Source organism: Scophthalmus maximus, chromosome 12 (genome assembly GCF_022379125.1).
Source record: "Scophthalmus maximus strain ysfricsl-2021 chromosome 12, ASM2237912v1, whole genome shotgun sequence".
Classification (NCBI taxonomy): domain Eukaryota; kingdom Metazoa; phylum Chordata; class Actinopteri; order Pleuronectiformes; family Scophthalmidae; genus Scophthalmus; species Scophthalmus maximus.
The window spans coordinates 19,762,466-19,778,040 of NC_061526.1; the positions used below are offsets into that span (position 1 = coordinate 19,762,466).

Consider the following 15,575-nt stretch of genomic DNA (forward strand, 5'->3'; position numbering starts at 1 on the left):
TCAAGCTCCTCACCCGGGCGATAAATATACATTCACATCACTACAATTTGCCCCCAGATGGCGGCCATTTTGTCAAACCATTTACTGTCGCCTCATTATGCTAATGTGCACAGCACACCCACAGCCACTCTGTACATGAAAGATAAAGAAAGATGGAGGATATTCAATTACTGCTTCCGCACATCCCGACTATTAGTCACTCCGCTGTTTGCTTAAAAATTCATACAAACAAAGGAAATATGTCCGCCAGAGTGTAATTACTTATAACCATATCCAACATATTTATAATGATTAGAAGCTGTTGCCAAAGATCACATTTGTACACACCAATTTTTTTTCACTCAATTGAAGACGCAGTGACTCATTTTTGTACAAAAGCGATAAAAAGCACTTCCTGCTTCCCGTCAATAAAGCGCGGTGATCACATCACTGTGAGAGTGTTTTGACCTCTGACCTCTAAAGAGTAGCCAGAGACCGTAATGCAGTTTCTGGGTAATGGACCCTATAGACAAAAGACAGTGATTAAAACCTCCCAGCCATACAACTAATAGGCTTATAGACTGCACAGATTTAGGTTTTTGTCGCATCAAATGGTTTCTCATTAGTATTCAACAGCTGCGGTTTCCAGCGTTTGCCTCTTCCTCGCTGGCCACAGACAGATATTTTGATCAGGAGGAAGCTTAACAAGCAGCAGTGTTGCCAATGTGCTTACACGAGTGTTGCCAAAGTAGGTTCTTCAGCCGCCGAGTCCGCTACCGAGCTTCAAAGCCATCGCTGAGATCTTCCATATTCGCTGCTCAGTAAAAGCGAGCTGCAGTGTTATTAGGCAGCGCTTCAAACCACTAAATGGAGTAAATGTGCTTCTGATCCGTAGTGTGTGTGTGTGGACCTGGTTGATGGACTGGACCTCTGCAGTACACAGAGGCTGAATGGCCCAGTTTGGAGTTTGTTATTAGAGCTGGGGGATGTAGAAGTGTAATATCGTTCAATGCTATATGTGTTGATGAAATGGTTCCTCGTCTGGCTTCATTAGATCTCTCTGAATGTAGTTGTGCTATAGCCCAAAGAAGTAGTTAATTATTGACTAAATATTGATCACTAGATTGAGAGAAAAGTCATTTTTAATATTCTGAAAATTGACTTCAGTTATTTTTTTCAAGGACAAAATGCCAAAACACTCTGACTGCAGCTTTTTACACTGCTGCTGTTTTTCACTCAACTGAACAAGATATTTGAAGAACTCACAATGGACTCTTGACATTTTCTAAAGAAAACAAGCAGTTGAGGAAATCATGTGCACATTAATTAAATTGCAGTTCTGAAATTCACAGTGAAAGTCTCACAAACTATTGTGACTATTTAACTTCCAGTCTCACGGGCGGAAGATGGCTGTTCACAATTTAATCTTTTTAATTTGCCGTATACTGCCTTTGTGGCCGTGATCGTCTGGAGTTGACCTCGACTCTTTTGTTTTCAAGGTGCATTCCTGACTCAAATATTTATGAGCAGCACTGCAGCTGCTGCCAGTGCGACAACAGAAAACATTATCTTGCAGAGGTAATAAAGCCAAAATAATGCTCAAAGATACAACCCTTTGTTGACCTCTGGATCAGTACCCCCTATTCTTTTCATCTTATAGAAACTTCCCCTCGAGCTTTGCATAGTGTGGTGTCCAACCCTGAGCCCTTTTCCCTCCGTCTCCCTCTCTTTTCACTCATCCAGACTATCAGCCTCCTTGTAAAAGTGACTTTTGTCCGTCCTATCAGCTCCGTTTCGGCTCTATTCTTAATTCATTATCCATTCCAGGGGATTGGAAACACGGTCATTGTAATCTGTAGTGCGAAAGTATTGCGTGACAGATGGGGCTGTAACGTTCACTGGCACTTGAGCGACTATCAATAGTCAGTCATAAGTGCACTGAAGGTTAACACCAGTCTTTGAGAGTGGAATTGTCCCAAGAGAGGGAGAGCGTAGAGGGATATTCATCCATTCGGGGTAGTATTTATTTTTTCCAAGTGCATTTGAGCCCTAAACCCTCAGTCGTAGATGCCCACTCTGCTTCACCATATGGAGTACACGGCTATTGTTGCAGCTATCCATCAGTATCATGGCAGAGGATGAACAGTCATTGGGAAAGCGTAGGTGAAAAGATGATCATATGCCAGCTGCTGGTTTCTCATTGAAGGGAAGTGGGGTATTAAGAGGAAGGAAGCTGTGGAAGTAGGAGGTGGGAGGACACACGGTGAAGCAAATGATGATTGGTAGACTGCACTTAGTGAGGGGCCCCTGACGGCGACCTGGAGGTGTGGACGGACAGTAAAGCACCAGATTACTGTACGTCCTGTAGTATAGAGATGACCGGTGACCTCAGAGGTGAAATCAGAGCGCCCTCATGCTCAGTTGTCAGTTTTTGTTGAAACTAGGTCAAAGAGATGTTTATTCAACTTTCTGATCATTTTGAAATGATGTAGTTGGTGGTGCTGCTGCATATGTTGACATCCCACTCAAATCAATAAGACGAACGCTTATTGAATCCCTCGTAATGACTGTACAGTTAATATTCATTCCTCGTGCTTGGACTGCACGCACATACCATCTGACAAACAGATTTGATGTCATGGTATAAGGTTTAATCCGTCATACATCTGGCATATCATGTGCATGAGCTGTTTATGAGGCTTTGATATTCAGATGACCGTCAGTGAGCGATATCTTTGCTTTATCACCAGACCAGCATTGTTTGAACCAGAAGAACGGCGTTATGTACTTTACATTATATACAGCAGCTTGAGATTTCAGGCTTTGTGGGACAGTAACTGTCACTTCAGTTTCAGTTATAGTCTGAGACCTTTTTTTTATCACCCGCCATATTTTCCTTCATCATCCGTCTTAATGTGCCACATTACTACTCATCCTTGTGTTCTGCTCCTCCTCTTATTCGTCGCCACTCAAACTTTTTATATTCAAATACAGATCTACGTTTCTGTGGAAATGAACTTGTTTGGACGCTTTCACACCGACCTTGTTTGGTGTGACGACGTCAGACACGCGCCTGTCTACAACGACGGTCAACTGTAGGTGATGACGACAGGACGTACGTAGGTCATACGAAAATTGCATCAGTAAATTGCAATTTGAAACCAGAACTAACGGGATCAAATCAAGAGCTTGGTCTGGACATTCAGGAGTGACAACGCCCTATGAGTCAGGTACATCTGTCTGCCAGCTGCCATCATGTTGGTATCCTCAACACTGTCAGCCAGACTTTAACAGTGATGACACACTGGGATGGACGACTGCCAAACTTCCTGTTGGGTTCCCTCTTTGTGCACCATCCTTTTTAACACCACATTTGGAGATGGTCCCTCTCGCTCTGACCTGAGACTCTCTCACTGACTTGATGCCGTCTCCACCTCGGGCACAGTAGTTGAACCAAGCCATCCTTGAATTGTCCTGGCACCGTCCGCTGTCCACTGCTCGGATGACAGCTCGCCACGTTTGCACACAGACGCTCGCTAGCGCATCTCGTCCTTCATTTCTCTTAATGTCTCTACGCGCTCATTGTTCAGGATCCGGTTTCCTCCGTGTTCTCTCCCTCTCTCTGTTAGCAGTTTCTCCACATTGCTCACTTTCGCCTCCTCTCTCTCCCGTCACCTCTTATCTTTCCGATGCTTTTCTCTTCATCACTTATTTCTTGTTTACTTCTCCATCCCTCTCCTCCGCCTTCTCCATATCACTCCCTCTTTTCATGATTATTACATTTTTCTTCACTCAGTCATATGCCGTCCTGTGTTTGATTTTTAACCTTTGCTATCCAAACTGAGTGTTTCATTTGAACTGCAGCAGGGCAGTGGCTTGTTCGCCTTTTACATGTGCTCGTTTGCATTTTGTCAAACTTGAGTGAGCCTGTGAAGCCCAATGCCTCCTTTTTATCACTTGAAGTGACGGCAGACAGTGGAACTCTGTTTCTGTCAGGTACGATTTGTAACAGAGAGTAAAACGGTGTGGGTTCAACAGATAACTAGATATTCTTACTGTCTACCTGATTGGACACACTCACTAAGTTATTTGACACTCACACCCAGGTCTGGTATTTTTTTGTGGCGCGGCTGCAGCTGAAATGAGTCTGTCACGGTGAGGTCGGCTGCGTAGTTAGAGACACAATCTTTTCTCGTGCTCTGCTGCATTGCAACCGCTTTTCTCTGTCAGCGGCTGCCAACTACACGACCAATTCAAACTCCGGCAGGCCACCGGCCGCTAACCGTCTCACCGAGTCACCTCGGCTCACTGACACCGGCGCCAGACCCTACAGTTCATTAGTGATACAAGTCTAAATCTCCCGTTTGCTAATTACAAGTCAATTACAAAACAGGGACGTGTCTGTCAGTCCCTCACCAGCGCAGCTATTATCAATCTCCAACAGCGATTAGCTGTATCGACCTCGGTCTCGTCTCCAATATGCTCCACACTGAAGAGATTACAGTATAGGAATAGTGTTCACACCTCAGACAAATGTTTGTGAAGTGACTCGAACGATCCTTATTGAAATGTAACTGTGTGTGTGCGTGTGTGTGCTGTAAGCAGACTTTGGGGAAAACAGATGTGAGGTGGCTCTCTGAGAGTGAAAGTTTAGAGTCATGGAATCTTTAATTACCCACCAGCCCCTCGAGAAATAGACTTTTGTTTCTCCCTTTGTCGTATCTCTCTCTCTCCGTGCCGCTGCTGTATTCACACTGTGGCCTTGTTTCTCATGTATGACTGCAGAGGAAGACTCTTTGAGCAGCCTGTAAGTGGTGGCTCACATTAAACTCAGTTTTTCTTTAATTCATGCATTTCTTTTTACATCCACAGCCCCATGGATGATGTGTTCTGTGATGTTTTCGTACGGCTTGTAGTCAGAGTCCCCCGTGTTGCTAATGGCGCAGAAGTCGCACTGCACAGTGATTGTGTTAATGGGGGTTGGATTGGTAGATGAAGATGAAACGGCGTGTGAACACGTACAGCTGCATATGCCGAATCCATACACGAAAATGAGGAAGGAGGCTCACACATACACAGGATGTCTCCAGGGGGAGAAGGGGTGTTCCATATATCAACGTACAATTGTGCCGTTTGGTGCACAGACGCTATAGCGAGGGGGCTCGTGTGCCGTCGTCCTGTAACAGCTCTGGTTTGGACACTGATGATTCGCCTCATGAGGTTGTTGGTGTGTCTGTACAGTAGGTTCACTCTCACAAAATGAGGACTCGTGGGCAAACAATGGTCCGTGTTGTAGCGCGGCCGTTGTCGCTTATGGGCCGTCCCCGGGCAGGGGGGGCGAACATAGCAAGTGTGGGGGTCCCTCATGAGCTGCAAACCTCTCTCTCTTTTCACCCATTGTAGGAAATATAGAGGAGGGAGGGAAAACAACAACTACAAAGACAATACCTTAGAATCAAATCAATAAAAAGAGAACAACAATAAAGGGGGTGGAGTTTCTGCGTCCAAGTAAACACCAGGTGTTTCAGGTTTCCATCGCCTCCGCCCCGACCCAAACTTTCCTCAGCGTGTCATCTCTAAATGGCTTTTAGCCGTATCCAGATAACCAATTGACTGGCTTTCAGGTCGCTGCCCTCTGTGTTCAACCCTGACGCCCGCTTGTCACAGCCCATCAAGAAACCCTCCTCCACCACTACCCCCCCCCCCCCAAAAGAACACCACAGGGCTCATATAAACACACACACACACACAGAGCTTCATGGGTGTGACGGCATGACCGCTCCTCACCAATGGCTCAATACCTAATTTACAAGTTAGAGATGGGACCTTTTAATGGACGTTTTCTGCTCCCCTGTTATCGACCACACACACACTCACTCGTACACACTCACTTGCCTCCCCTGCATCCACCGCTCTAATGGCCCTTTTGACAGGTCCTAGCTGACATGTGGCACTTCCCAAACCTAATTCCATCTTCTGCAGACACACACACACACACACACACACACACACACACACACACACACACTCACACACACTATATCCTCCCCCACAGACCCTCGGGGTGCGTGGAGGACAGGCAGCAGGGGAGTGGAGGCACCAGGTTGTTCAAACTTAGATTATTTTGAGTTGTGTGACCTCGCAGGAGCAGGAGAGTAGATATCGGAAGAAAAGGAGAGCAAATTATTTACGTAGTTTTTATGAAAGTGTCTGTGTGCGACATATTTCTGTGAAGCATTCGTGTTTTAAGTAAGAATAGTTTCTTTGTAGTGGCCCTTGGACCGCACTGGAGAAAGATCTCTGTCGTATCCATCGTGTCCTTGCGTCGGTTGTGTGTGTGTGCGAGCGTGTCCTTCTTAACTCTACGAACCCATGCTGGTGGGCTTGTCACGGCACGTCCCCGCCAAAGCGCCTGATCTCCTCCGACAGTCATGCTGGGGGGACCAGCGTGCATCAGGGCGTAATCCCAGTTTACCTCAGATCAGGACAATGACACTCATACACACGACGTACACGAAAAGGCCCCTAGTTTTTATTTCATCGCAGCTTTGCACAGAAAAACGTCTAAGAAGGACCATATCTGAATAATTACATTTTTTTTTCTTCCACTGGTGTTTTCTGCTGCGGTTCACAGTAAACACACTTCTCTCGCTCACACGATGACACAGGAAGTGCTCGCAGCAGCAGAAAATAAAGAGAATAATTGGAAGTCCATGCAAATCAGATGCTGATTTTAGTCTTTCTCAGTAATAGAAACCCAATTTTTTTTGCAAATTTTGTACTTTTAAATTCAAATGCAGCCCTCATATTAAGATTCAGATAAATTCTTGGATAATTTGAAAATGAAAAAATAGAAATAAATACCCTTATTTACATACTGCCATTCTTTTTTTTATGATTTCTTTTGACTTACATCAACCCTATGTCCCTCACACGCGACAAGCTTTTGAGGATTCTCTGAAGAGACGTTCCCCAGACACTGTCCTCCTCTATGCTTACCATGCAGTATTCATGCAGTGGTGTACTGAGAGAGAGAGGTTTCTTAGGACTGCAATCCACAGCTCAGCCAACTACACTCAACTTAAAATGGTGTGAGTTACAGACATAAAAGGCTTTATGTTCCAGCGGTTGCTCAGGAGACGATCTGTCTGGTGCAGATTTGCTGCTTTAGGTGGAGTCGGGTCGGAGGGGGCATGAAACAAGGTGTGATGAGGATTGAGAGAGCCGTTTGAGAAAACAAGAGCAACAACAAAGGCACAGTGACAGAAGGGGGTTTGTTTCTTTGGAGGGAGTCTGACTGCTAGTTTCTTGGAGGCTGTTTGCGTCTGATCGTCATTGCTGTTAATGAGGAAAAGCTCAACACGTGCGGAGGACAAGCCTCATTGTTCCCGTTCCGCTCGAGTGGTTTTTACGTGGCCTGACATCACGTCTCCGCAACGAGGACGGAGCGGTTGCAGCCAGCCGAAACTTTGATTAGTCACTCGCTATTTCATATGCAATGCGTCCAGAATCTGGTTTCACTCGGCGTTCTCGTGTGCTGCGAAATCAGGAAAGTGTCGGTTCACCTACGCACCAGACGCGCACAACCTGTCAAAAAGCTGCAGTGGTAGCTCTCGCACAGATCCGTCACTTTCACACCGTGATAACCAGAACACCACCTGGGCACGGCCACGCCAGCCAGCGTAGGGAAAGACATGCTCGCTCTCGCTCGCGCTCACTCTCAGGCAGACACATCGAACGTTGCCAAAACACCAGACCTACACCACCTGTCATCCATCTTATGAAAAACATCACATTTGGACCAAAGTCTCCCACCAGACAGTTACCTGCATGAATTAAATGGTCTTAGACGGTAGTTGTACATCATATGTTTGCCTTAAATGTGCATTGATTTTTAGATAATGTTTTTTCTAGTCTCAGAATATTGCAATAGATTTACGCAAATGTAAACAGTTGCCGAGAAATCATAATATATAGACTTCTGTAATCTGTTCAACTTTCAGATTGCAAAGGTAAATTGATGCAAAGACTTAATCGCACACATTCGGGGAATACTCCCACACACAGCGTCCTCTTTAGCCGAACAGCATATTCTGTGTTACTGCCAGTGTCCATGGCCACCACTCACCAAACATGGCATCTGTCTGACATATGGGAGCTCTGTAGGGTCATCCAGACGAGCACGCCGCCACCCGCCGCCTTCTGCCAACCTCAGCCCCTACAAACACTGAATTTTCTCTCTTCCTCTCGGTCGTTCATCGTTTTGTCCTCCTCACTTCTTTCTTCTCACCTGGAAACTTACAGTAAAACGGCCTCCTCTGTTACCCCCCCTCCTGTATTTAATAGTGCACTTATTCCCCCCAAGTCGTGACACGTTCCTTTCCTGTTGCCACTCGAAGTCGTCTCCGCACGAGTCGTTCTTGTGTTTGTGCCGTAAATGAGTCATTATGCCTCCCTACTGGAGCCGATAGAAAAGCCATGAAAAGAAGGATCCGGGACCGGATACTTCGAGCTGTTCCGTCACCGTCGTCGTTCAGCTGCGCACTGATTTTGCTGTTGTGTTACGCTGAGCTGAAGTGAGCAGAACAGTGAAAGATGAGGGCGAGCCAGGAAGAGGCGCCCTCTCGACCAGAACACACCGTAACGGCTCCAATGTGGCAGCCGTCATCTGTGCATATTGTGCTGTAGTGCTCTTGACTTTGCGCGTGGATTCAGATTCAACGGTGAAGAGTTTAGAGAAAAAAAAAGCGTAGATGGAATATATTTCCTTTAAAGTTGAGCTTTTCCCAGTTTGCACTTTTGTTTCTCCTGCGTTTGAATATTGCCAAATCCACTTTGGCAGATACAAAACCCTCTTCCACATCATTGTCGTCCTCCCCTCTGGTTTACGAGTGCAGCACCAGGGACGACATCTCAGGCGCTGATCGCTCCCCTCCAAAGCCCAAATAGCATCACCGGCCTTTTGTGTCCGTGAAATATCATCTGCTCGCTCTTCCATATGGTGACATCTGCCTGATGGGACCAAGATGCCATATCCCAAAGCCTTCCCAAAAAAAAAAAAACTCCTTTAGTTGGCTTTGATGGATGACTTGTGCAGCCACTGCACTTTCCCAAGCCCCACACACACACACCTGCAGGTCTGTTATCTTGGCGGCGTCATGTGCAGCGCAGCTATCAAATCAACCTATGTGCACGAGCTTGCTAAGCAATTAAACTCTAGAGCCCAATCCGCACTCGACCGTCTTAACATCTGGCGTGTGTGTGTGTGTGTGAACGCCAGATCATCTGCTACTAAAATAAGCTACAAAATGTGGTGCACAATTGAATCCGAGGACAAGAAAACAATGACTCTTCTTCACTTTCTCCTTTGTTATATTGACTTTGTTTTGGGTATTTCTTTGAAGCAGTTTTCTCTGTTACTGTCATGTTAACTCCTACCGTTAGTCAGAAATCCAGCAAGACTCAGATTCACAAAAGTACAGAACATGACTTCCACTGTTCACAGAAGGAGAAGCTGCGTCCAAGATCAGGGGCCGCCTCATTTGGAGGCTACTTTTGAAGACTGATGCGTCACAGTGGCACGACTCGGCTGTCTCATTTGGAAAGCTCCTTCAAATACGGCCAACGAATGTGTGTTTCCAATCCCGAGCAACAAATGATCCAAATGGTGGATCCAGGATTCATTGTGCTCCTTTCTCGTACCATGGGCCATTGCAGCTCCGTTGTTAGGCGGCAGTGGTGACGGCAAATGGGAAATCTGCCGTAGACCAGACCGTCTCATCTTGGTCAGGGTCTTCGCTATTGTCAAAGGCGAGTGGCCTCAATCGGCCAAGGTGACTGAGGTTAAATGTGTGTAGACCAGTTTGACTATCAGACCTAACGGAGTGTCCTCACTTTGTGAAACACCTTCATTGGGCTGTTGGAGGTTTCAGATTAGATTAAGGTTTATGTCAGGGTTGTAATCATGATGGCACATCTTGGGGTGAGCGGTTAGGGGATGCATCACGTCAAAGAGAGAGGGGTGTGTGGACCTTGAGTAGGGCTTGATCACTCTGTGTGCACTTTGACACTTTGATGGTGGAGGACGTCCGTGCTGACGGAGTTCTCCGAGGTCCATACATCCACTTACACCCAACACGTCCCTCTGCCCTATGACTCATCACTGGTTCGTTCAATGAGGCTAAATGGCTGTTCCAGCAGAAACAGTCAATATGCTCAATACTGCACATTGGCTTCATCCGCTCTGCTTCCAACTCTATTACATTTACCCTCTCTGTTCTTTGTGTGGAGCAAAACAAATGGCTGTGTCTATACTGAACAAAAGAACCTCGTATGTTAAAGTATTTCCTGTTAGTCCAAAAGCTCCATTTCCAGCGGTTTCTTTTCTACTTTCTCCGTCTGGTCCACTGCTCCGAGCACAGCTTGTTCTCCCACGACCGTCTTACTTGAGTAGTGTTATCGGCATTTAATGTACGCCAGTAAGAGGATGAATTGGTGCTCACGGGCGCTCCACCTCAGCAGGCTTCTCTGGTAGTTCAGCCAATCAGGAGAGAATGTGGGCTTTGAACTGGCTCAACTGAGGGGCTGCATAACAATATCCGATATAAATAAGTACATTCTTTTTTAACTGTGCCCAAGAAAATACTATGTAGAGCTGGACATTAGTATGGTAGCTCTGCTTTAATGTTCCTGCACTGTGTGTGTGTGTGTGTGTGTGTGTGTGTGTGTGTGTGTGTGTGTGTGTGTGTGTGTGTGTGTGTGTGTGTGTGTGTGTGTGTGTGTGTGTGTGTGTGTGTGTGTGTTTTGACCGACATGACAGGGAACAGCGAACGTCACTGTTATATGAAATAATAAGCTCTGCACACACACTGGACACAGCTCGTATTTAGTACGCACCGTCACATCTGAGTGATTACTCATTTCGTGAACTACAACTCTTTTTGCTTATTGATTAATTGTTCAAGTCGTGTTTTGAGCAACAATGTCAGACACTCTCTGGCACCAGCTTCTCAAATGTGAGGATTTGCTGCTCTTCCTAATCTCAATTGCCAATTGATTGTTCTTTGGGTTTAGAGCTGTCGCTTTGAGGGAACAAAACACACATTACCAATTATTCCGACGTTGAATTTTACTATTGAGTTTTATTTGGATTAGACATCATTTTAAGGAAGAAGGGTGTTATCGGGAATAGTATGAAGACGTGCTCCTGTTCACTGTGTCTCACTCCGACCTTATTAACCCAGCACCATGCTGTACAATAGAAGCAGGAAGGACCTGTGTGTAGCTCCTGAGGTGTCGGCCTGAGGCTCACAGGAACACGGGGCAGAGCCACGACATGTTCTGATCTCCAGTCCCTTACTGGTGTGTGTCGTAGCATGGAGCGATGACCTCCACATTCCCCTGCAGTGAGATAACCAGTGTGTGTTATCTTGATCCTGTTAATCTTCGGAGAACACTGTGTTCCGTACATCTGCTTTTGCTGGGAGAGTCTTCCCAAAAAAAGAAGAAGAGAGTGAACTTTGTGCAAAATTAGGAAAAAACAAGCAAATTTTCATGTAAGCAGGTAAAAGAAGTGTCTCCAGGGTCAGAGCAAGTTGAAAGAATTCATTGATTCACCTTAATCCTTTACAATCCTGTGTGATGGTGATGTGATATGCATAATGACCCTTCTCTCTCTCTCTCCCCCAGGTGACAGAATACCTGAACAGCCAAGAATCTGCCAAGAGCGCCAGGGTAAGTCATTCCATCCCAGACCGCCACCGGCTCTTCTTTGCCTTTTCATCAGCGTCTCTGTTGCCTCCTAATAATGGCGCTTTGTCTGCGTCTCTCTCCGAGAAAAAAATCGAATGTTGCCTAAACAGAGAAAGCATTACAACACTAATTACTTTTCTACACCAACTAGCAGAAAGCGAGAGACATCCCTCGCAAGATGGGACACGAAGGAGGAGGCAGCACAGTGTTAGACAGATGAGTCAGATCACAGAGCTTTGACATCTCACCATGGAAACGATTTGAACCGGGCACAGAAAATGTTCTGGTCAGTCGAAGGGGAAACTGGCAGCATCGTCTTCTAAAAGCATGCCTATGTTAAAGTTAAAGTCTGGTGATATTTGATATTTTTTCCTTAATGGGAACAGTTCCCAGGGAATCTTAAATAACAGCAGCAGCAATACATTTATCTACAAATAAGTATTTTCCTATGCAGCCTGAACCTGATAGTTTATTCCTCTGTGCTCTGTTGTCTTTCATCCAACAACCATTAAATACACATTAATGATTCTCCCCATTAGCACAGGTCGACATGTTCCTTCATCAGGACGAAGGGAAACGTGTTGATCATCCATAAGTACCTACCATTAGAACTCCGTCCCAAACAAATGCACAATATAATCCCGTTTGAGGAGCACTGACTAAAAACTACAGTGTCCGGCTGTTAGAGGAAATAATCTTCAATTCAGCTAAGATGCAATAATCATTGTCTAATAGTAAGTCCCAAGGACCTTTATTTACTCCGTACCTGCACAGTCAGTCAGAGGTGGAAGTGACTCTGAATCAGTTAAACCATGTTTCAGGGAGGAGAGAGAAAAAAAGAGAAGGCAGCAGCAGAGTGAGAGATGGGAAATGACAATATGTACAAATGGCTTCATTCATTCATTCATCCTAATAAGTAGTGCTAATTAGCACAGTCGCTAATTAGCTATGAATCACAGCATTAACAGCTGAGCGCTCATGCCTCTGAGAGCCAGAGAAGAAACAAACAGCCACACACACAGACACACTTCGGATTTTTTCCATTACATTTAAATAACCCAGACTAAACTGAATGCTGCTCCAAATCTCACACACACACACTTTGCCAATCGCATTGTGATGTAGGAGACGTTTAGCTCGGACACACATGTGATTTTTTATAAGCCGATGCAGCGGGAGAAGTATTAGACTGGGTGGAGTCGCATTAAATGATGATTCAGCCTTCGCTCTGGCCTGTGAAAGCAGTGTGCACTCTCTCTCTCAACATGTCTGTTTTTTGTCTTGATCATTTAACGTGCAGTGGAAGTTATTGACGTCTCATTCCAAGCACTTGTTGATTTTTGTATCATCATGGTCAATAACATCCATCTCTGTCTTCCCACCAGCTCAACATTTGGCGCTACGGAGACTTCCGCGCGGACGACGCTGATGAGTTTGGTTACCGCCGTTAAAATAGAAACAAAAATCGACCATCCAATCAACACCATTCCAAAGACCAACGTGGACGGCGAGCGACGCATCGGACAGAAGAAACAAGCAAAGAAATTAGGACAAACTAAACGACAAGACTCACTCTTACTTTTTTTTGTTTAGACATTTCATCCCTCCAGGTCCGGACTTCTCAGCTCTACATACCCATTTCATTTCTTTCAGTTAAGCCCCTGTAGCTCCAAATAGATCATGCTAGCGATGCTTGAATAAAATTTAGAAAATGAATCATGCGAGAATCACTTAACACTCATCATTTCTCTTCCTGATGGGCCACTGCCAGCTCAAGCAGCCTGCACTATTGCCAATCTGTGTTATTTGCCACGTTTCCCTTTCAGCAGACTCCCTGTGTGAGTCATGACTTCAATAATCATGTGTGTGTGTTTCCTTGCTCTCTTATACTCACACCCGAGCCCTGCGCCCCTCTCTATATGGGACAGGATGGGGGTAAAACGCTATTATTATTTGCAGACAAATGCTTCCACCCTTATGAATTTCATGTAAATGTGAGGATATCTTGAAATGTGTAAATGGATTTATTTTAGAGAAATACTGTAGGTGGAGCCACACAGATGAAAAGGAACACCACCACCACGATGATGAGTTTACTTTTGTCTTTGACGTATATCTGTGTGACGATGAAATTTGCGTATGTTTTCGTGGAGAGTGTTTTGTCGTTTATTCTTTATGACCAGTAAATATGGACGCCACATCTTCGTGGCATTTTTATCATCTTTCTCCTTCTGTAAAGTTTACATTCTGACATTGGTTATGATCACGTCTCTGTATGCCATGGCAGAAACAGTGTTTGAATCTATTTCCACTTAATGGACCTTTGCATTCTATTAAAAATCTGCTGAATAAAAATAAGCAAACTTCAAATGTTTGATTCTCATTTTTAAGACAAATTGAAGGAGTTTGGAGGTTTTTCACAAATTGCTTGGACCCAAGATTTACGCACTTCCAATTCAATTTAGATTTCGACTTTGCATCTTTGATTTTAATAAAACATTTCTGCGACGATAAAAGCTTTTGTTACCTGTAAAACTAAACACTTCAGGTTTCGACTTAAACCCCAGCAGTTGTATTTTGTCTAAATTAGCATTGCAAATATAATTTAGAAGCCTCCGTTTGAACTAGTTTTACCTTCATCTCTTCAACCTGCAGTAGTTGTGCTTTTCTCTGTCAACCAAACAACGTATTTTCACGTATTAAACGATGCTAGTTTATGCAACTTAATCCAGGAGTTTTTGTGATGAGTGCTTGTCTGAAATGTTTGGGAACTCAAATAAAATATGAATTTCCAATTTGGTCCAGTGGTCTGGATCGTGGTCTGAGGAACTTTCCATACCTTTTCTTTTTGGTCCGGATGAAATGAAACGTCTGGAGGTCCGGACCTCTAACAAGGTTGGTATGAAAGGGTCCTGAAAGAAAGTATAAAGTCACGTTTTAATGTTTGGTGATCGGCAGATATGAACATGCACCTGTTTGTTAATCATTTCTATTATTTTTTAGATGCCCAAGGAAAGGAAGATGAGTGAAATGGGGATTGTGGGGGCGGATCCAAAACGTAAGATGTACTTTAACATTACTTAAACATTTTTGCGATGTTTAGCTTTACGTTAAATAAATATACAGTTTATACTTTTTTTTTATGTGTGTTTAGCTCTCATAGATTTAAAAAATACTATAGCGCTAGTTTTGATGTGAGTTCTGGGCCTCAAACACACTGTAGCTATATCCACCATGTTATGGTAAAAAAAACAAAAAAAAAAACAGAAGTATAATAAAGTGCTCATAAACATTTAATATGACCTGCCATATAAATAAATGACTGTTAAACACAGAGCGCCCGTGCTTTGCAAAACCTGACATAAACCAAGTCGTTGCCTCCTCACATCATCACTCACATGGTTTAAAGCTCCGTTTATGGAGGACACAGGTACGACGATATATCCGCCGCACCATTCATAAGTTTGTTGCGTCTTCAAGGTCACCTTGGTGAAATAGATATTTACACTGAATACATCAGTGTGAGCGACTCCAGCTGCCGGTGACGTGCATGTGACATATGCCTCATTTACATTTGAGACGTATGGAAGATGTTTTCAACCAGAATAGCCATCAATCAGTTTTAAGAGTGACAGCTCGGAGTGTGTGAGGCGAGCGGGCCCGACTGCTGTAAATCACAAAAACTAGTCCTCCACCTCGGGATAAACACTTTGAACTGCATTGGGTCCCACGAAGGGGAAAAATTTGATTCGCGCGCATTATGAACCATATGGATAAACATCAGCCACTGATAAAACACAATAAAGATGCTTATCGTCTCAAGATGAAGGACTGGCGTACGGCGA

At 44.6% G+C, this 15,575-nt stretch overlaps 1 protein-coding gene and 1 long non-coding RNA gene across 10 annotated transcripts in view; one reads left to right on the forward strand and one right to left on the reverse strand.

Moving 5' to 3' along the window:
- The window catches only part of snd1 (staphylococcal nuclease and tudor domain containing 1), a 157,028-nt gene extending 142,928 nt beyond the window's left edge, over window positions 1–14,100 (forward strand). The window contains exons 23-24 of the mRNA XM_035648341.1: window positions 11,668–11,712; window positions 13,116–14,100. Of these exons, the coding sequence (XP_035504234.1) occupies window positions 11,668–11,712; window positions 13,116–13,181 (111 nt within the window). The 3' untranslated portion in view covers window positions 13,182–14,100. The remainder of the gene's footprint in view (window positions 1–11,667; window positions 11,713–13,115) is intronic.
- Window positions 11,093–15,575, reverse strand: part of LOC118318591 — a 175,554-nt gene continuing 171,071 nt past the window's right edge. For 8 of the 9 annotated variants that reach the window (XR_004795770.2, XR_004795774.2, XR_004795771.2 and 5 more), the window contains 2 exons: window positions 14,570–14,642; window positions 11,093–11,832 (listed from right to left, as the gene is read on the reverse strand). This is a non-coding gene — a long non-coding RNA (uncharacterized LOC118318591). The remainder of the gene's footprint in view (window positions 11,833–14,569; window positions 14,643–15,575) is intronic. The other variant, XR_004795765.2, reaches the window with a different exon arrangement.